Source organism: Microcebus murinus, chromosome 16, assembly GCF_040939455.1.
Source record: "Microcebus murinus isolate Inina chromosome 16, M.murinus_Inina_mat1.0, whole genome shotgun sequence".
NCBI lineage: Eukaryota > Metazoa > Chordata > Mammalia > Primates > Cheirogaleidae > Microcebus > Microcebus murinus.
This window is the reverse complement of record NC_134119.1, coordinates 35,418,805-35,440,710: the sequence shown is the minus strand read 5'-3', so window position 1 is coordinate 35,440,710 and position 21,906 is coordinate 35,418,805. Positions and strand designations below refer to the sequence as shown.

The 21,906-nt window shown below is 39.3% G+C and overlaps 1 protein-coding gene across 2 annotated transcripts in view; it reads right to left on the bottom strand.

The window, feature by feature from the left end:
• DHX35 (DEAH-box helicase 35) overlaps positions 1 to 21,664 on the bottom strand; it is a 68,417-nt gene extending 46,753 nt beyond the window's left edge. For both annotated transcript variants that reach the window (XM_012755097.2, XM_076011118.1), the window contains exons 1-4: positions 21,604 to 21,664; positions 17,524 to 17,657; positions 15,346 to 15,438; positions 5,897 to 5,974 (exon numbers count right to left, since the gene is read on the bottom strand). In XM_012755097.2, coding sequence (XP_012610551.1) covers positions 5,897 to 5,974; positions 15,346 to 15,438; positions 17,524 to 17,657; positions 21,604 to 21,643 — 345 coding nt within the window. In that variant the 5' untranslated portion in view covers positions 21,644 to 21,664. The remainder of the gene's footprint in view (positions 1 to 5,896; positions 5,975 to 15,345; positions 15,439 to 17,523; positions 17,658 to 21,603) is intronic.
• Positions 21,665 to 21,906: the final 242 nt, after the last annotated feature.

Genomic DNA, 21,906 nt, shown 5'->3' with positions numbered 1-21,906 from the left:
AAGTTCAGCTCTAAATTTGGTGGCGAAAGCAAAAAGGCAAGTAAAAAAAATAAAATTCACCCTGTTCTTCAAGAAAGAGCACACCAACCAGCAACAACTTTTCATCTCCATGCCTTAAAACAAAGCCTACTACACTGGACCACGAAAGCAAGAGAACAGGAATGATCAAATTCAACACTGGGCCAAGTTTATTTTCTCTTTGGAGACAAAAGGATAATGCTTCAAGAGCCAGACACTTAAAACAATTCACACCAGTGTCCCAGCTACCAAAACCACTAAAAGGGGAAGTAAAGACTTGCTTGGAAAAAAGGGGCAGATGAGTGCATGAGAAGATTAATAAAGGATCCAAGCTAACATAATAAAGTAAAAGTAGAAGACAACATCAATAATATATTATGAAGACCATAAATTCTATCCACAGATAGAATTTCACCCACCAATATATGACAAATTAAATGTGAGTGTAGGAAAGAGAAAAGAATCCAATGACAGAATCCCTGCACTCCTCCAAAAGGGCCAATCAAAGGGTATTAACTTATTAATAGAAAACATTTGAGGCCAGACGTAGTGGCTCATGCCTATAATCCTAGCACTCTGAGAGGCCAAGGCAGGAGGATTGCTAGAGGTCAAGAGTTTAAGACCAACCTGAACAAGAATAAGACCCTGTCTCTACCAAAAATAGAAAAAATTAGCTGAGTGTTGTAGCACATGTCTGCAGTTCCAGCTATTCATGAGGATGAGGCAGGAGGATCATCCCCTTGAGCCCAGGAGTTTGAGGTTGCAGTGAGCTAAGATCATGCCATTACACTCTACCCAGGATGACAGAGCCAGACTCAGTCTCAAAAAAAAAAAAAAAAGAAAGAAAGAAAAGAAAATACTTGAAATAATAAATAAGCATAAAAGTGGAAGAATAATAATGCTTATCATTTAGTTTAATTTAAAAGAAAACAGAGTTTAACATTCACTACATAAACTACCTAACTGGAAAAAAAAAAAAACGAAGGGAAACAATATTAATAGAGGTTTCCCAGGGACCTGGCACACCAACCCTCATGGAAGGAAGGAGTTCAGTCTCTCTCTTTTCCAGGTGAGGCGACTGCCTCTCCCCTAACCCACCCACTTCCAGAGTCCTGAGTTTGGAATGTGGCTGGCACAGGAGGTATCCTGAGGCAGAGCTTACTGATCTAGCCATTCCACCCCAGCAGCTCCAGGCTCGGGAACGCAGAGGCTCCCTGCACTCAGCTTCTGACCAACTACAACCAGGCATTATCTCCTATCAGCGTTTAAGACACTGAAGAGCAGATGAGGATCAGAAGTGGCTCTGCCTAATAACTTGAAATCACAGATCTGGAAGGCCAAAACAGAATCAATCATCCACTGGCTGGTATATACCACACAGTCTTTCAAAATATCTTACGAAACCAGAAATTCATCCTCAACCCCAAAAACCAGCATTTCACCAGGACAGTTTTGTTATTGTTTCAATTTCAACTCTATACACTATGTTATAAATCTTGGAAAATGGTACAAATAGAGAATGTGTGCATAAAGATACTGGGAACTTACAGAAAAAATAGGCTTATAAGACTGAACATAAATAAACGAATCCTCTCCATAAAAATATAATCATTTTATGGGTCTATAAAGTAAAAGCCAAACCTGTTTATTCTTTTTTTTTCCCTCTCTTTATGAGACAGGATCTTGTTCTGTGACTAGGACTACAGTACAATGATGTCATCATAGCTCACGGCAACCTCAAACTACTGCGCTCAAGCGATCCTCTTGCCTCGGCCTCCAAAGTAGCTGAGACTACAGGTAGGCACCACCACATCCAGCTAATTTTTCTATTTTTTGTAGAGACAGGGCCTCAGTCTTGCTCAGGCTGGTGACAAACTCCTGGTGTCAAGCCATCCTCCTGCCTCAGACACCCAAAGTGCTAGGATTACAGGTGTGAGCCACCATGCCCGGCCTTGTTTATTCTTATTCCTTCGATATTTGTATACATTTTCTATATAAAGTATATATGTTTATTTTCAAACTTTTTAAAAATTGTATCATTTATAAGCACACTAGGTCATATTCTATTGGCTTTTTTTCCCCCCCGTTGCTAGAGGTTTCTCAGAATCTATTTGGCTTTTTAATAGATTTTTATCTCTATTGTTTAAATTCTGCTCCTCACTAATAACCTCATCAATTTGGCTGGACAAACATTATCTTTTTGACAGCCAGTCACTGAGCACCTACTCCTGGCAAGTACTGTGCTCTAAGCTTTCACAAATTGTAGCTTATTAAATATACACACAGCCCATGAGATAGGTAAGACATCCCCACATTTACAAATGAGGAAACTGAAATAAGACAGGCATTAGAGCTTGTTCTGAATCACAGGTCAAGAAGGGCCTGGTCTTGAAGCCAAACCTAGACCATGAGTCCGACAAACATACTCATGACTAACTGCTTCTTCACAATGATCAAGCAATCGCTTATGCAACCTGTTTTTAGGCTCTGAGATTGTTCTCAGAGTGTAGTCTGCACACAAAGTACTTTCTGAGATGCAGCATTTCAAACTTGGCAGCTCTATTAATATTACATGGTTAATTTATACACTGTTCTTTCAAGAGAAAGCTTGTGGTTTCATGGAAGTTATCCATGGCTACAAATTTGAAGCTAAAATGCAAACTGATTAAGAGGTGGGATTCCAAACCACAAACAGGAAAAATTGCTCTAATTTTTAGGTAACTGAGTCACCTTTCAGTGACATAAAAGGTTAACTCTAGCATTGCAACATAGTTTCCAAACTGTTACCCCATTTTCATACACACAGCGTGGCACACACAGACAGACCTTGTAAATGTTTATCAATAATTTCTAACTTCAACACCATTCTAAAATGGACTTCAGGAAAAAGGATTACACGATAATTAAAACTCCACACAGCTACATGTACTACTAGTCCTCTAGAAATAAGTATGTTTAAAGTAAAGCAACTTGAAACTCTACACAGGGTTTGTTTTCCAAAGAAAAAGTATTCTTTAGAGGAGCAAAATTATAAGCCCTACCCATATGTGTTGTGAAACTGTTTTGAAAAGTGAGGCTTGTGAATAGAAATGTAGTGCCCGAGTCACAATCCACTTAAAACTTGTAACAAATACAGACAAGTTAAAAAGTAAAAAAAAAACCCTCCATACAAAATAAAAACAGAATTAATTTCTTGTCCAGGTAAAGATGGCAAAATAAGAGTACTTTTGCCCCCACTTCCTTCTCTCAAAGCTAATTTAAAACCAACAAAAGAATTTAAACATATTATCAACAATAAACTTCATCTTCAATGAAAGGAGACAGACACAAGCCCAAATAATACACCAGAAAGCACAGCGGCCAAACACTGTGAGGTCTGAATCTAGAAGGAAAGAGGCCCAGGCCTCCTCACAACAAGTGCAGACTACTGGCTACCTTAATATAAGTGTCACCACCCTAAAACGCAGGGCCACAATCCTTGTATTAAAAAGACAAGAAACAACAGTGTGTTCAGGTCAAGGAGACATAGGAAATGTCAGAACAGTGGCCCACCTTGATAGCAAAGAATCATAGGGGAGAGGATTAGAAGAAGGCAGGCAGGCAGGCAGCAAGTATCAAATTCCAAGTCAAAGTGCCAGAAGAATTTTATCCTGAACCATAAAGACCCCTCATATCACTACAGAGTGCACCACCAGATCCTCACCCTCATACCCCACTCAACGAAGGACGAAAAGAGCATTGGGGAGCCATGCATTATCCAAACTAGCACAACCTCACAATCTTGCAGGGGCCAGTGGCCCCATTCAAAGATGAGTAATTATCACAAAAGTATTAACACAAGCCCATTGCATGAAAGCTGGGCAAGAAAGAAGGAATAAAAAGAGGAAAGGAACATGAACAAAAGAACAATTTAAAAGAAACTAGAAGTATTATCCAAAGAAACAGAAGTAGAATTCAGCCAAAGAAATCCTGTTTCAAAGAAATCAAAAAGTTAAGCTAAAAAGAGGTTAAGGGAAGAGATACAAAGTCAAAGCAGAATGAAGGAGAAACAAGATCTCAAATAAACAAGGCAGAAGACAGCCTGGGGAAGTCCTCCAAATCTCAGAGCTTAGATATGAAAGAAGCTAGAGGAAAGTTTTTCCCAAATTTCACAACAATCCCCCAAATTTACACATTGCTACAAATAACAAGTCACAAAGCTAAAGGAACTTCTCTACACCGTCAATAATAAAAAGTGAATTAACCATACTAGAGGAAAGAGTAAAATGTAACTCTACTGTCACTACAGGAAAATAATAGAAAATCACTGTCATGTGACAAGGTGATCAAGGAATGCATCCACAAATTTCAGAGAAATAAGGTTCACAGAAATGTTAGGCAGTTAATTGATAAAAATACTGTTGTTTTTTCTGGATTTTTTTCATGTTTGTGGCATTATCATCTTTTAAAATTTGAAATGTACTGTAATACCTCTTCTCATTCTAAATACACACTTCTCTATTAAAAAAAAAAAGAAAAAAATCATTCAAAGACAGGATTGAGAGACTCGGGTACAGATGTAAAGGAACAAAAATAGAATAAATTTTACTAAAAACAACCATGAACATTTTGGATAGGTTTGAAGAAACCCCACAAACTGGAGAGGAGCAGATGATCCAGAGATGGTGATAAATACTAAAAACAGACAAAGGAGAGCAAACATACACTTAACTGATGCTCTTAGAAAGGAGAATAAAATAAACAGAACAGAAATATATGCTAAGATATAACAGAGGAAAACCTGCCCAATATAAAGATCGATTTGAACCTGAAGATTAAGTGTTTTTCCATATTTAGAAAAAATCTGAGACAAAACAATCAGCATCAAGACATACCCTGGTGAAAAAGCAATCTTATAAGTATTCAACTAGAAAAAGTAAGGTAAGAAGGTGGGGAAGAAGCCCCGCTGAACCATAGACTTCCATACAGTGATCCTCAATGCTGAAAGGCAGTGAGGCAAAGTCTGCACAGTTCCCAGGGAAAGAGTGTGTAAATCAAGAATTTTAAATCAACAAAACCACAATCAAACATACTCAAGCATGTTAAAAAAAAATACTGAATGATAAAATTCAGCCAATCAAGAAATAAAATGAAATGTGTAATTCAGGTTGGCCAAACCATGGAAAATAATTAGTGATAAGCATTCAATCCATTTATACAGTAATTAAGGTTAAACAACTGTGGGGATTATGCTTACAAACATGTATCTTAAAATCTTGAAATGAAAATAACAGTAGTATATCTACAAATGGAGGAAGAGTAGAAAGAAGAATATGTATGCTAATTTCTTCTTCTTTCATAACAAGAAACTATACCATGTAGTTTGAAAGACATGTAACACCCTGGGGTTTTTTGTAATCTTTTTTCTTACTTTTCAAGCTTCAGTAAATTCTCTTGTGGTGAACAAACACTTGTCTAAAGTTTGGTAACTACTCTTGCTTCACTTCAGTTTCCTATTGTGTTAAATTCGACAAAAACAAATATATGGTTATGACCCCATTTTTATTAATAAAATTATTTATGTCCAGCCAGCCAACCATTCATCTTTACCTTTAAGAGAAGCTTGGAATGATGTTCACAAATATTCATGATGTTTTTGCTGGATGATGAAATTTTGGATTTTTTTAAATTTGTTTTTACTTCCTCAGCACTATTACTTAAAATGTTCACAATGTGCAGGTATCAGTTTTACAAAAACATTCAAATCATAGTTCTTTTTAAACTGAATAATTAAATTCTTAAAGAGCAACTTCTATCTATTTGGAGCTTTTAGGAAATGGAAAAAGTCACGGAAATAGAAGATATAGACAGAATGTTTGCAATACAAAAAGAAACTCACTGTAACAGCAGCCACTCTCCGAGGCTGGGTCACTCCCACTACTCTTCCTTCCGCGGTCCAGCCAGCTTCTGCAAGGTACTACAAACAAAATCACATCTAAGTATACATCTGATACCATTTCTCCAGAAACAATCTCCCCCAAGGTGCCCCAGCACTGTATTAAAATCACTGAAAAAGGAAATAGCAAAGTTCTTGTCCAAGTAAAATTTTGAAAACTGTTATACAGATGAAGGATCTGAGGCTTGGAAATGTTAGGTAGTTTACTTAAGTTCACATCAATGCTGATCAACAGAAGAACCAAGGCACAAATTTAGCATTATGAACCCCCGTTCCACAAAATTTCCATGTATTACAGATGCCTCACAGAACAAAAAATTATACATGGGCCACTCAGAATAGTGCTAAATCTGCAGAACAAACAATCTTAAAGTACATGCAGAGATAGCACAATGTAAATATCAATTATATAATATATTTTAGTCAAATTAAATAAAAAGTTAGATTCTATATATATGAATATATGCCATTAGATTATATTGACATATATCTAATTTTAGTAAATGTATTTATTTGATTTATTACTTATTTGATATACATTTATTTATTCAATTATATGCACTTAAAATCCAATATGAATAAAAGTAGTTATCAGAGTTACATATTTTTCTAAATGTCTAATTGTTTTACAATGACTATACACTATTTCGTTAATAGAAAAAAGATTTTAAAAGCTACTGCATGTATCTGCTCATTTGTTCAAAAGAAATAAAGGAAGGATAATACAGAAACTAAAGAAAACTGTTGTCTACAGGGAATGGGTGGGAAAGGGGCAGAAAGAAAGGGAAATGGAAACAGGGTGACAGAGATGAAGAAGGAGTGGAATGCTCCAAACAGATCTTTTCATGTAGCTCTGACTTAGAATCATAGTCATGTTTCCCATACTCTTTAAATATCCAAAAGACAAATAAAACCAACCAGAATGTGGAGAGAAACCAAGAGGAAATAAAACATTAACAAATCAGCCTTTCTGTATTACAAATGACTAACATAACCAAACTCACACTAAAGCCAGCGGAGAAGAAAAGAACTAATCTGAGTAATGATGGGACACAGTATCCTGACTGCATGCTTTAAGGCTACAGATAAAAAGAACTGTACATAAATGCTGTAATCTAGTTAGTAAATCTTAGTGAATACCCAAATAGGGGTATGAGTTTGCAATTCTGAAACTATTTTATGTGCATACTAGAATTAAATGAACTTGCAAATATATTGTAGATAATGAGGACTGAGTTTCTCACTGTTGATGAAAAGTTATAAATAAGGAAAAGCTAAAACGAGCCCTGTGGTATTGGATTGGAATCAGAAGTATCAGTATAATCACCTGATGTTTAATATAGAGAGAGGCAAACACAGATTTATAGATGCTTTCATATGTATGGGTTAATATTCATACATATATTTCCCAAGCCTGCTCACTGAGACTCATGGCAGTGATATCTCAGTAGCAATGAGCATGCTGGGATCCAGATCTTGATTCCTAAACACTGTTTTCCGATAAAAGGAGCCAGTGCTTGTTCCGGGAAAAGAGGACCCTGAAACAGCTTGTGGTGCTAGAAAGTATGGAAGTAGTCAAAAAAAGGATGGAGGCTTTTTTTTTTTTTTATAAGAAAACAGAAGCTAAAACAAAGGAGCTCCTAATGATCAAAGATGAATGATTTGAGGAACAACAACAAAAAAATGATAATATTGAATTTTAACCCATAGTAAAAAATAAGTATCTATGAATCCATATTGACATTCACAAACAATCTAACAAATAAACAAATAGGGAAGAAAGGACAGTTCTTCTTGACAGAAGAGTCTATTGAATAAAGGGAGTGGGAAAGAGGAAAAAAGAAAACCATCACTGCTGCAGACAAGATGCTAAATTAGTAGGTGAAAGTTTGAAGAAAAACAGATTATTTGCAGACTGAAAGTATTTCCCTCATGATATATATCAACTGAAAAGGAAAGACAATAGCTTTGGAGGAAAACCTGGCACCTTAACCATGTGACCAAGGTTAACATCACCAGTGCAAGATACATCAACATCACAAACCCCTTGATAAGATGCAGTAAAGACACAATATCATCTCTGTGGTATTCTTGCCAAAAATGCATAAGCTCCTTCTAATCATAAGAAAACATGACATAAACCCAAATTTAGGGACATTCTACAAAATAAACACCCATTAATCTTTAAAAATGTCAAGATCCTGAAAGATGATGAAAGATTGAGTAACTCTCACAAACTGGAGGAGACAAGGGAGAAATAACTAAACGTAGAGTAGGATCTCGAACTAAAAATGAACATTAGCAGGAAAACCAATGAGATTTACGTAAGATCTGTAGTCTAGTCTTATACCCATGTTAACGTCCTGCTTTTGATTACTATACTAGAAGAAGTGGGGTGAAGGTATAAGGGAATTCTCTAATTTTTTTTTTTGCAACTTTTCTATTAGTCTAAAAATAGTTAAAAATAAAGTTTAAAAATGACTGAAGAATTGTTTTAGAAAATGTTTTTCGCTATAAAAACTATAAAGTGGCTCTTGTATTAAACATACACATAAAATATCACCAACTACCCCATCAATGCAAATACAAAAACAGAACTACAAGGAAAATAGCTAAGATTCACAAGTACCTTACTAAGTTCCAGAAACTATGCTGAGTACCTTACAGGCACTGCCCCATTTATTTTATTTTTATTTATTTATTTCTGAGACAAGGTCTCATTCTGTCACCTGGGCTAGAGTGCAGTGGCATCATCACAGCTCACTGCAACCTCAAACTCCTGCTCCTGCCTCAGCCTCCTCAATAGCTGGAACTACAGGCACATGCCACCACAGCTGGCTAATATTTCCTATTTTTTGGTAGAGATGGCGGTCTGACTCTTGCTCAGGCTGGTCTTGAACTCCTGACCTGAAGCACTCCTCCCGCCTCAGCCTCCTAGAGTGCTAGGATTATAGTCGTGAGCCACTGCACCCAGCCCCATTGCCCCATTTAATCCTCACAAATCTTATAAGGAAGGCAACATACATCATTACCAATAATACATACATGAGAGAACAAAGAGGTCACATAACTTGTCCATGGAAATGGATAAAAATCTAAGTGCTAGAATTCAAGCTCAGTAAACCAAAGCCATGACACATAACTGGGACACAATCTATCATCCAAATTCAAACATGCATAGTTAATGTCTCAGTAATAGTGTTAAGTGAAAGAAAAATAATTTTCATAAAAATAAACAACCTATCCATGAAACTAACTACCTCAATACACTGTGAGTCAGACTTCTACTGCAAGCTGATGATTGCAGAGGGGTGGAAATTTAAAGATACTGAAAAAGCAGGTGTTGTGCTCATGTCAAGAGGCAGAGAGGGAGCTGGGCACAGTGGCTCATGCCTATAATCCTAGCACTCTGGGAGGCCGAGGCAGGAGGATTGCTTGAGGTCAGGAGTTCAAGACCAGCTTCAACAAGAGCAAGACTCCGTCTCTACCAAAAATAGAAAAAATTAGCCAGGAACTAAAAATAGAAACAAAAATTAGCTGGGCCTGTAGCAAGCACCTGTAGTCCCAGCTACTTGGGAGGCTGAGGCAGGAGGATTGATTGATCCCAAGAGTTTGAGGTTGCTATAAGCTAGGCTGACACCATGGCACTGTAGCCCGGGCAACAGAGCTGAACTGTCAAAAAAAAAACAAAACAAAAAACAGCACAGGGGTGTCATGGAGGAAGATCACTAAACCGTGGGCTAAATTCCACCTCAGTTCTCCACTCTTCAAGGACCTAAAAAATCTGATCTTTCTAGCTAAAAGATAGAATTAGGAAGAACTCCACCAATAATCAATAACAGTACTGATAAAAACTGTAGTTAAGAAGAGCTTGTTCTTATAGCCCATTTTTTTGACAGAGTAAAAAATATCATCTAGGTTCCACATACAGTTTGTGGAATTTTAAAACTAGTAAGTCTTTGGTGCTTTAGCATGCTGTACTTTTCCAAGGAAAGATACTCTATAAATCCAGCAAAATAGTTTACTGAGAAAAACCTGCTTCATATACTTGCTGTAACCTTCAGTTCTCAGCCTTTCCAATCTTCCTAGGCCATAACTCAAATTTAGCTTCACAGTAAGCTGGAAACAGTGACTGTCCCAGAGAAGGGAAATGGAATGGCCAGGAGAAAAGGGAATAATCCTCCACAGGAGGGGTAGCAAATATTTGGGCCACTAATACAATCTATCACGGTGATCTAGTCATTGTCAACAGCAAAGCTTAGGAGATTCACTCTCCACCATTCATTCCTTTGTTCTTTTTAAATTTTATACCACGTATTAACAAATACATTTCCTATTCAAAAAAAGTGCTTATAATAAAATACAATTCCATAAAATAATTAAATTCAAATGCACATGTGCTTTGAGCCAGTAATTCCATAACTACATTTATTCTATAAATACACCTACATGCGTACAAGCTAATATATCTGCAAACTGACTCACTGCATCATCATGACAATACAAAAGTGGAAACAACCTAAATGTCCACCACTGAGAATTGGTAAAATAAACTATGTACACATACTGGAACCTTTGGAACTGAATAAAGAATGATACTGATGCATTATGTAAAAAAAAAAAAAAAAAAAAAAAAGACAAGGTGTGGAGGCATCACACTACCTGATTTTCAAAATATACAACAAAGGTATAGTAACCAAATAGCATGGTATTGGCATAAAAACAGACACATAGACCAGTGGAACAAAAAAGAGAACCCAGAAATAAATCCATGCATGTACAGCCAACTGCACATTGAAAAAAGGACAGTTTCTGTAATAAATGGTGCTGGGAAAACTGGATATCCACATGCAGAAAAATAAAACTAAATCCCTATCTCTTACCCTATACAAAAATCAAAATGAATTAAAGACATAAATGTAAGGTGCTCAAAACTATGAAACTACTAGAAAAAAACAGGGGAAATGCTTCACAACATTGATCTGAGCAAGGATTCTCTGGATAAGACTTCAAAAGCATAGGCAACAGGCCAGGTGCGGCGGCTCATGCCTGTAATCCTAGCACTCTGGGAGGCAGAGGTGGGTGGATTGCTCAAGGTCAGGAGTTCAAAACCAGCCTGAGCAAAAGAGAGACCCCGTTTCTACTATGAATAAAAAGAAATTAATTGGCCAACTAATATATATATATATAAAATTAGCTGGGCATGGTGGTGCATGCCTGTAGTTCCAGCTACTCGGGAGGCTGAGGCAGGAGGATCACTTGAGCCCAGGAGTTTGAGGTTGCTGTGAGCTAGGCTGACACTACAGCACTCACTCTAGCCTGGGCAACAAAGTGAGACTCTGTCTCTCAAAAAAAAAGCATAGGCAACAAAAAGCAAAAATAGACAAATGGGATCATATCAAACTAAAAAGCTTCTGCACAGCAGAGAAAACAATCAACAGAGTGAAGAGATAATGTACAGAATGGAAGAAAATATATGCAAACTAAAAACCAGAATATGTTATATAAGGAACTCAAGCAACTCAATAGCAAAAAATAATCTAATTTAAAAATGGGCAAAAGACTTGAAAACAAACAAAAGAAAACCCTTCCTTCATTTGCTGCCGTATTACCCAACTAGGAAACTCAGCCCCTACTCTGTTTTCTCCTCACCATCTTTCCCCAAACTCAGCCCCCAGCAGGCTCTGCTTGTTCCCTGGTAGCTATGCCTCACTGGGGTAAACATCCAGACTGTTGTGATATAATTAGCATTGTTCCAAATGTGTGCTACCCATCCCTGTGGGAGGATTTATACATTGTTACCCTGTGCTATCTAGCCTGGCCATGTAACTTGCTTTGGTCAATGCTATATGAGCAGAAGGGCCACTTTGGGTCACACGTTTTAGGCACCATCTCAAGATTCTGCCATGTACCACAAGATCAACAAGTCCCACATGAAAGCTGCACCATCAGCCTCAGTCCCGATGATGACACGGAGTAGCCTCAAAGCCAACCCAAGATGACCACATAATATGAGCAAGAAATAAACCTTTGTGTTTTTAAGCCACTGAGATTTTCAGGATCTTTGTTACCAGACACAGTTTATCCTAGGCTAACTAAACAACCACAAACGAATTCCAAAACAAACTAAAATTATGGACTATCACACGGCCTTTTACCTCTGTTCTACATTCCTAACCTGACTACTCTGCAGTGTCCTCACCTGTAAACTGTAATAATAGTACCTACCTCATACGGTCTTTGAGGATCTGACAGATGTGACAGATCATAGATCAACACATGTAAAGTGCTCACTTTATATAGCACTTATCACTGTTATTATATTATAATTACTTATTACTATTATTATAATTACTTGTTACTATGATTATTATATTACTCTCCAAATAATAATCACTGGCCCTTCTCCTGTGTCTCTCTGTAAGACTCAAGTAACTTGCTGGGCTCTTGATGCTCTCTGCACACTCAGATACCTTTTTCCTGCAGGCCACCACTTCCTCCACTGTCTGCATTTCAAAATGCATTTCTCTGCTAGGTCATTCCCTTCTGCCTACCCTTCCCTAACTGCACATTAGATCACCTGGGGTGACTTTTTAAAAATGCCTATGTCTGCGTCCCAACCTAAACTCATTATTCAGAATAAGAAGGGGGGAGCAGCCAAAGGAACTGAGAATCACACAGAGATGTTGTCATAGCCACAAGTCTGGACCAGGCAGTCAATAATATATCATTAATATGTTCAAAAATGCAAAGGGATTTCATCACCTTCCCCTGGGAATCTCTCACCGTAAAACCCTACCACTGGACTTGCTCTCTCCAAGACCAACAACCCAGGACTGAATCACGGCTCCTGTTCCCCACCCACTGCCACCTACCCACCTCTCCAGAAACCTCACTCCTCTTTTGCTTTCTCTGACCATGGACAGTCTCGTGGTTCTTCTACCATTTCCCTGGCTGCCAGTCTATTTCTTTTCTGCTCCTGACACCTAAATGTTGATGCCCCCAGGGCTTTGTCTTTTGTTCTCTTCTCATATCTTTCTGTTCCCTCTCACTCCTGCATGTATCAAGATGTTGTACCATCAACACGTGGACAATCCCATGTCCATATCCTCTACATGTGACCTCTGCCAAGTTTCAAACTCCCAATACAATTTTCATATTAGTAATGATGTCATTAAAGACCATCAATGATATAGGAAAAAAATAAGTCTATTTAAAAATCAAACACATTAATTTCAAAAAAAAAAATCTTTACTTTTCTATCATATTTAGCACTACCACTATTCTCCAAGGCAACATCCCTTTACCTTTGTCATCGTAAATATCCAACCAGTTTCTAATTTCTATAGACCCAAACTCTAAAATTGCTCTCATTCCTATCCTCTCCAGATTACCCCACTATCACCTCTTAATCAAGGACCCAATTATACCACTCTTCCCTAGACCACTGCAATAGCCTCCTATGGCCTGCCTCCTGCAGTTGCTAAGTCACCTTGTATTTGAATTTAAAAACTTCCCTAAAACTCAGCTCATGATGCTGTTTACATGCTCAGAAACCCTACAAGGATACAACCACTCTGATAATAGACATTATTTACTGAAGTTGAACATAGGATCCAGCAATGCTACTCTTAGGTACAGCCCAGCAGGAATATGTACATGTGTTCACCAAAGACAAGCAACAAGAATGTTCATAGCAACACTATTCATAACTAAAAACTGGAAAGAACTCAAATGTCAATCAACACTAGGAAGGATAAATAAACCATGGACTACCAATACAGTTGAATACTACATAGCAAGGATTGGCAAACACTTTTGTTTAAGAGCCAGATAGTAAATTTTTAAGCTCTGAAGGCCTTAGGGTCTCTGTTGCACTGCCCAAGTCTGTGTTATAGCATGAAAGCAGCTGTGGGCAATATGTCAATAAGCAAATCTGGCTGTGTGCCAGCGAGGTTTTCTTTGTCGAAACAGGCAGAGAGCTGGATTTGGGCCAAGAGCTGTAACCTGCTGTCCCCTGCTACACAGCAATGAGAATGAACAAAACCACAGCTATACTCAACAACAGAGAAAACTCTCACACATAACATTGAACAAAAGAAGCTATATTATTCCTTTATAAAGTTCAAAAATAGGCAAAACTAACCTATGCTGTCAGAAGCCAAAATAAGAGTTGCCTTTGTGCTTATGTCTGTGGGGATGGAGAGAGAGGGCAGTTAGAGACTAGAAGGAAACACGAGAGGGCTTCCGGGATTCTGGGCTTGTTCTGTTTCTTGAACTGTGTGCTGGTAACACAGGTGTATTCACTTGTGAAAAATGTATCAAGATGTGCAATTATAACATAGGCACTTTTCTTGCACGTACTTTACACTTTAATAAAAATTAACATTAAAAAGGAAAGAAAAATCTCCAATGTCTCTCAACCCTGGTCACTTAATTATCAATCTTCACTCTTCAAGTCAAGGTTCTTAAGACACAGTCTGAACTTACCCTACACTTCTCCACCCCAGTATTTCTAACCATAATATTCACTGGCTTGAAACACCTTCCCAGTCAGCTCCCACTAATCAATCATTCAAGGTTGATTTCAAATGCCATTAACTTTCCAAGGTCTCTCCTCACCCTTCTTTCCACTCCTATCCACATATGATTTTTCTGATAAAAGAGGGTTCTTGCACAGCATTGCATAATTCTATAAAAGCCTATTTTTATTTACAACTATTAATGGTTCATTTTGGCTGGGCGTGGTGGATCATGCCTGTAATCCTAGCACTCTGGAAGGCCAGGGTGGGTGTATCGTTTGAGCTCAGGAGTTGGATACCAGCCTGAGCAAGAGCGAGATTCTGTCTCTACTAAAAAAATAGGAAGAAATTAGCTGGACAACTAAAAGTATATATAGAAAAAGTTAGCCAGGTATGGTGGTGCATGCCTGTAGTCCCAGCTACTCAAGAGGTTGAGACAGTAGGATCACTTGAACCCAGGAGTTTGAGGTTGCTGTGAGCTAGACTGACGCCATGTCACGCTAGCCCGGGGAACAAAGTGAGACTCTGTCTCAAAAGAGAAAGAAGAAAAGAAAATGGTACATTTTGCCCTACCTCTTCGATTGTCATTATTTGGACAAAAACTACAAATTACATATCTTTGAATGAGTCCCCACTGTTCCTTACAGAGGACGGTTATTTTGGAATTATAATAAGCTAAGGACAAACTGTTACTCTAGTACTAATCAAACAACTGTAAGGCTCAAAAGTTTAATAAAAAATATCTAGTTGAGGTGAATATTTCCAGAGAGGAGACTTTAAAAATGCAAATGATAGTAAAGACAATTCTCAAATTACAAACTCTATCCAACCAAGTCTAAGTGTAAAGACACAGATTAAATATGTACTCACTTGAGGAATCTGCGTGCTTTTCCCACATCCCGTTTCTCCAACAATCACCACTGTCTGATAGTTTTCTATCAAGTATAAAATATGATTCCTAAGCTGAAAAAGAATAACCATACACTGTAAACAGCCATATATTGTCTCAAAAGACCTAAACAAATATATACAAACATTGCAAAATGAGCCGTTTCCAGAAGAAAGTAAATTTTAAAAAGAATATCGAAATGTATTTCTAACTCAACCATACTTAAACTCTGTTTTGCTTTATATCAATAACTTATACTCTTCTTCTTACCATTTTAATTTCATCAATGTTTCTCAACTTCCTGTTTTCTTTTCCTTTTTTTTTCATTAGCCATTTCATTTATTCTATCTTATAAGCAAAGCTGGACAACAAAGAATAGTCAAAAAAGGCCAAAATTTAAATATTCAGGTAAACAATAATTTCTCTTGTACTTGAGCATCTACTACATGTCAGGTATCTTACTAAGTGCTCTACACGAATTACCTCATCCAGTCCTTATAACAATCCTGTGAGGTAGGAGCTGCTATTAGTCCCATCTAATAGATAAGGAATCCGAATGATAAGGTGAGGTCACACAGCATGCAAATGGTGACACTTAGGTTTGAACTTTGAAGTCTAGCTGAGTCCAGACACTTTATCATGGCTGAAACCGTCCCTCGGTGGTAAGGAAGCAACAGTGAACCTACCTACCACCTCATCTCCTGAGAGTCAAACCGTTAACATAATGAATGAGGTTAGTCACTTGAGAAAGAAATCCAGAGACCCTCAAGTGACTACAATGTTTGGAGCCACATAAAACTCCAATCAAGGCACTTTGGCTAAATCAAGAAGACTGCTGTTTCATATCCACTTCAAGAAAATATATTAATAGAAGAGGAATTATCAGCAGAGTCTAGACAAAGGAACTCCCTGAATGTAAAAACTTGGCACCCTTGGCTGGGCACAGTGGCTCCTGCCTATAATCCTAGCTCCCTGGGAGGCCGAGGCAGGAGGATTGCTAGAGGTCAGGAGTTCGAAACCAGCCTGAGCAAGCTCGAGACCCCGTCTCTACTATAAATAAAAACAAATTAATTGGCCAACTAATATATATAGAAAAAATTAGCCAGGCATGGTGACACATGCCTGTAGCCCCAGCTACTCAGGAGGCTGAGGCAGGAGGATTGCTTGAGCCCAGGAGTTTGGAGTTGCTGTGAACTAGGCTGACACCACGGCACTCACTCTAGCCTGGGCAACAAAGCGAGACTCTGTCTCAAAAAAAAAAAAAAAAAAGAACTTGGCACCTTTTGCCCAGCACTGTCCAGGAGAAAGAGAAAGAGATGCAGGTACTGGTGACCACACCTACTCGGGTCATTCCAGACACATCTTGTGCAGCAGGGAGTTATTCATCACCCCTCATAGGAGGCTGTATGAAATGAATATCCTTCAAATTTATCTAATCTGCTTTTGGCTCTGCATTTCCTAATTTGGCTTCCCACGTGGACTTGCCAATGGCGAGAAAGTGTGTCCATCAACTGTGTCCATCTGTACAGGAGAACTACGGTTCACCACAATCAAACATGTTCTGAATGAATTCTAGTTTATACTTCGGTCTCTTGTAGCTATGCATACATCCATTTCAAGAGCATTAATAAAATTGAGTATCTGGATGTACGCCCTTGCCACGCAGTAATGACACCAAAATCCTGTCACTGTCTCAGCAAAAGTGACAGTACTAACTGACCTCTTCAACTGAAACAACTTTATATTCCCAATTAATCTTGTTTAAAGGAATGTCTTTTAAAAGAAAGCAAAAATTAGTCATGCTGGTAATTTGTTGCAGCTGGAAACATAAAAACATTCACTGTGCTATTTTTTCTACTTTTCTGTATGTTTGAAATTGTCCATAATTGAAAGCAATGAAGGGAAAAAAGAATGTCATTCCTATTCTTCCAATTTTCCAATATGTAAGATCTAACTAAATAATCTAACAACTTTCAAGATTTTAAAAGATTAAAACACATATTTTCAAAAGAAATCCCTTAGGATTAAGGGTTTTTCTGTAATCACTGTGCTCTAAAAAAATCATTGAGAGCAATATGACATTATCCCCCCAGCGACAAGCACAAAGCTATTAGAGACACACAATTCACACCCAGACTGAACATGCTTATTCAACATACCTTGAACACCGGCAGCTTCTGCCTCTGCTGCTCTATTGAAAGGGCAGCATAAGGGTTGTAAACAACGGTGGTCCCAGAGTTTTCAGTGATACTTTGTCTCTCTTCAGAGATGCTGACACCTGGCCCCTCTGTACCTGCAGCAGAAATGTTTTTTCAGATTCTCTGATGCAGTGAACAGAAAGAGGTGTAAAGGTTATAAATTTTCAAAGACGAAGAAGCAATGCTGTTTTTTTTTAAATCTCAAACTACTAAAAGATATTCAACTTTAACTTTAAGAAAGCATCTAGAAAAGTACCTATCAGAACACAAAACTCTTCCCTAAAAGCTTCACTGCAGTGTCAAGAACAAACGAGATGGCAGTCTCACTGGGCTCCAAATTGGTCATCCAAAACTGTATATTACAGATTACAGTGTCTGTAGTTCTGGTTTCTATGCCCACATTCTTATTGAATTCTTAACAGAAGTGAAAGAAACATAGTAGGAACTAGCTGAGGCAAAAGGATGAATCCTGTTACTGTAGGAGGGCAACAAGGCTCAGAGACGACAGCACGTGGGGACTCAAAGCAGCCATGGCTTTCTCCTTCTCTCATCTTAACACCTCTTGCAGGTTCCTTTCACTCCCTTAGGTTGGCTTCTCTATAGGAGCTGGAAATGAGGCTGCTGGCAGAGCCAGAGCTCAAGCTCACACCTCCTCTACCAATCATTCATTAACTCACCCAGCAAAGATGGACTGAGGACCCACTCTGTGCCAGACACTACTCTAAATGCTGGAAATACAGCAGTGAGCAATACAGATACTGGCTCAAACCTCTTAGTAGAATGTAACAGTGCATGAAGTGGTCATAAATGTTATGGAGAGAAATAAAGAAACTGCAAGCGAGACTAGGAGTCCCAGGTGTGTGTTGTGTATGAGGGTAGGGGAGGCTCTTTTATACTGCACAGTCAGGGACTGGCTTCTTCTCCAGCTTAGATCCAATGTCCACTCTGATCCAGTCAAACATGACAGCAGAGTGGGACGCAGTGAATGGCAGCCCCACTGGAACCACAGAGTCTGAGTGGTTCGATGGAAAATTCTATTCCCAGAAGCCGCCCTGCTGAGCAGACTAAATACAGATAACCACCACAGCTTCTTGCTAACAAGGATGACAAACTGGTGCTCAGAATGGTGAAGAACAGGGAAGGCTTATCTCATCATGAAAACCTGTTGAAGGTACCATAGACTTTTAGCCTGAAAAGGAAAAAGTCTCAGGAGAAAAATGGGTTCAAAATTTAGGATAAGCTTCCGTGACTTTTCATGCTGATTTGTTTGTATGGTCCTAGGACAGAACTAGGAGTAAAAAGCAAATGACACAAGGTTCAGAATCAACTCAACATAAGGAAGATATTTCTAAAAGGTAGAGCTGTTCAACACTGGATTATGCTGCCTTATCAATAAAAATCCTCCCTAGAAGTTCAATAATGTGCTGTACAGCCTCCTAGTGGGGGCACTACATGGATAATTACCAAAAACTACCATCTCCCCAGTCTTCTTAACTCAGAATCTGTGAAAGCACTGGGGCTTTATGACAAGAATATTCAGCTCTGTGATTTATTTTTGCATTTTTTCAGGGGTCCCAGATCCCTTCAACAATCTGATAAAGGCTATGAACTGCCTCTCCTCAAAAATGCACCAGAATATAATATACCAGAATATAAAATGCTGGGGGTCCATGCACTCCCTAGAGCTAAGTTAAGCATCACTGCTTTAGATCTCTGACCCTTTTCCATTTACTTCCAGGAACAAAGTTGTGTTCCAGAGGTTCAAGATTGCCAAAAATCAGTAAGTGGGGCACTGCTGTAATGCTTTTGCCAAAATGTTGACCTTCCTTTCAACAAGATAAAAGATAGAACAGGACCTGGAACAAAGCCTGTACTCAAAGAAGCAGGTTCCCTTTCCTTTCTTCCTTTATTATCACTACATCTTTTTTTTTTTTTTTTTTTTTTTGAGACAGAGTCTCACTCCATCACCCTGGGTAGAATGCAAGCTCAAACTGCTGAGCTCAAGCAATCTTCCTGCCTCAGCCTCCTAAGTGGCTGGGACTACAGGTGGATGCCACCACACCCAGCTAATTTTTTCTATTTTTGGTAGAGACGGGGTCTCGCTCTTGCAAACTCCTGAGTTCAAGTGATCCTCCCACCTCAGCCTCTCAGAGTGCTAGGATTACAGGTGTGAGCCACCACGCCTGGCCTCTCATTACATCTTAATTTCTTGTAATCTTTACCCAAGAAAACTATTGCAAACACTTTATCCTCTTCTGCTGTGTTTTTGTCCTGAATGCCCTCCTTTCCAGACCACACTGTAAGCCTTCACATTCTCTCTGGAACATTTTAACACTGCTCCTACAAGGTCATTTATTTCCTTCCACATCAGGGTTAAAATCCACCCGTGGCTGGGGGAGGGGGGTCTTCTTTACTACCCCCTCACTCCCATGTCTCTAACCTATAGCCCAGTCTATCTCAGCATATTCCATTATGAGCTCTTTTACAAGAAGAGCTACTGTCAGTCAATAAAGAGCATATCTTCTCTTTACAAAAGATTTCATTCAGCCAAACCAGAACATCAGGGCTGCTTTCCCTCTACAAATATCCCACAGCCCACTCTGGCTGCTTATGCTTGTTTTTCCTTCAGAGTATATGCTCTGTGTTTAAGGGAGTAACAACTTTGTGATTTTTAGTAAGTAGCAGTCAAGATGGGGACCACAGTCTGACTCTAGAGCCCATAATCTTTACCACCTTATTCTGCCTCATTTATTGAACTGAGAGAGAAAGAGCACCCTGAGAGGAGATCCCTGGTCATCTGGAATAGAACTCTTCGAGTAATTCCACACTCTTTAGCCAGAACAGTACTCTACGTCTGATTTTCAACAATTCATTCAGGCCTTTAGTATACTTAACATTTTCACCTGTTACTAAAGGCTTGAATAAATAAAAGATATCTCATTACTTGATGAAATCTTAGTTTGGGCTGCAAATAAAACTCAGGATGGATAACAGGCCAATGACTTAAAATGCAGAATCATAAAACTGTTACTAAGTCACAAACTACAGATTTTTTTTAAAAAATTAAGTACATCTCTTGTTAGGGTTTATCACTCACATCACATATGCATGGTGGGAATTTCAGGGAACCACTCTAAAACACCCTTTAAAAGCTTTCCTTATATTACCTTCTCTGTGTCATATCATTTTTGCTGCAATATACTTTGCACATCCAGACCTGCAGAGGTGCAGGTGGTGGAGAAAAAAACAAGCTGGTAACTGTTAAGAAACTTGGTTTTCTAACAAGAAACTGATGGATGGGGAAGAAGTAATGCATCTAGCGTGGTATGGCATACACTCATTGAATAAAAATACCAAAACAAGCAAAGCATTTTGTGATTGTGATTCATGTTAGTCTGCAAGAGAGGAAGTGAGTGGCAGGTAACATGAAGGAGAATGTTCACTTTCAGGTAGATATTCGGGGTGGACAAGAATTACTCTAAAAGAAAATACTCTGTCTTTTTTAATGAGCACTTTACTCTAAGTCAGATAACGCGTTGTGCCCACAGGATAGATGTTGTTATTCTGCCCACCTTACAGGTGAAGAGACTTGCCCAAGGTTACCCTACTACTATAATACGGAGACGAAAATTCGAATCCCGGTAGTCTGACTCCACAGCTTGAGCTCCCAAGCCCTGAGCAGCATCACCTGTCGGGCCCCAGTGCAGCCCCAGGGAGGTAACAAGACGTGAGGGCATTAGAATTCCCCATCTTGCAAAGTGGGCAGGACAAGTATCAGTAACGAGATAAACGAGGCCCGAGGAGGCTGTGAGATTTGAGCAAGGTCACACAGAGTTTCCGCCGAGGCGAGAGAAGGGTCCCCGAATCCCTCAGGACCTCTGTGGGGGCCTGAGACGCACAGTCCACCCGCACAGAGACTGCAGTGCTTAGCTCGCCGAGGTCAGGACTGACAGCAAGTCCGCAGGCCCCAGGGCCCCGGCTGCTGCGCCAAGATCGAAGTCAGGCCGCCGCATCTGCCCAGCGTTCCGCCAAAGGCCTTACCCGGTCGCCAGAACTTCACGGGTCCCACGGGCGCAGCCATGCTGGGGTGAAAGGTCACGAAGAAGGCTCCACCCCGCAATCGCGCGCGAGCACGCTGGGGCCCAGGGGGCGTGGCCCGAGAGAAGCCTCTGCCTAGGCAGATCCGGCAGGGTGGCGGCCACGCCCCCATAGTCTCCGCCCTCTGAACCACGTGACCTACGACGCGTCCCTGGAGGGCGCTCTGGCCACGCCCCAAGCCCACGTGACCCCGCCCCACCATATTGACGCGAAGGGCGCGATTTTGTGCGTGTCTTTAGCGTTGTG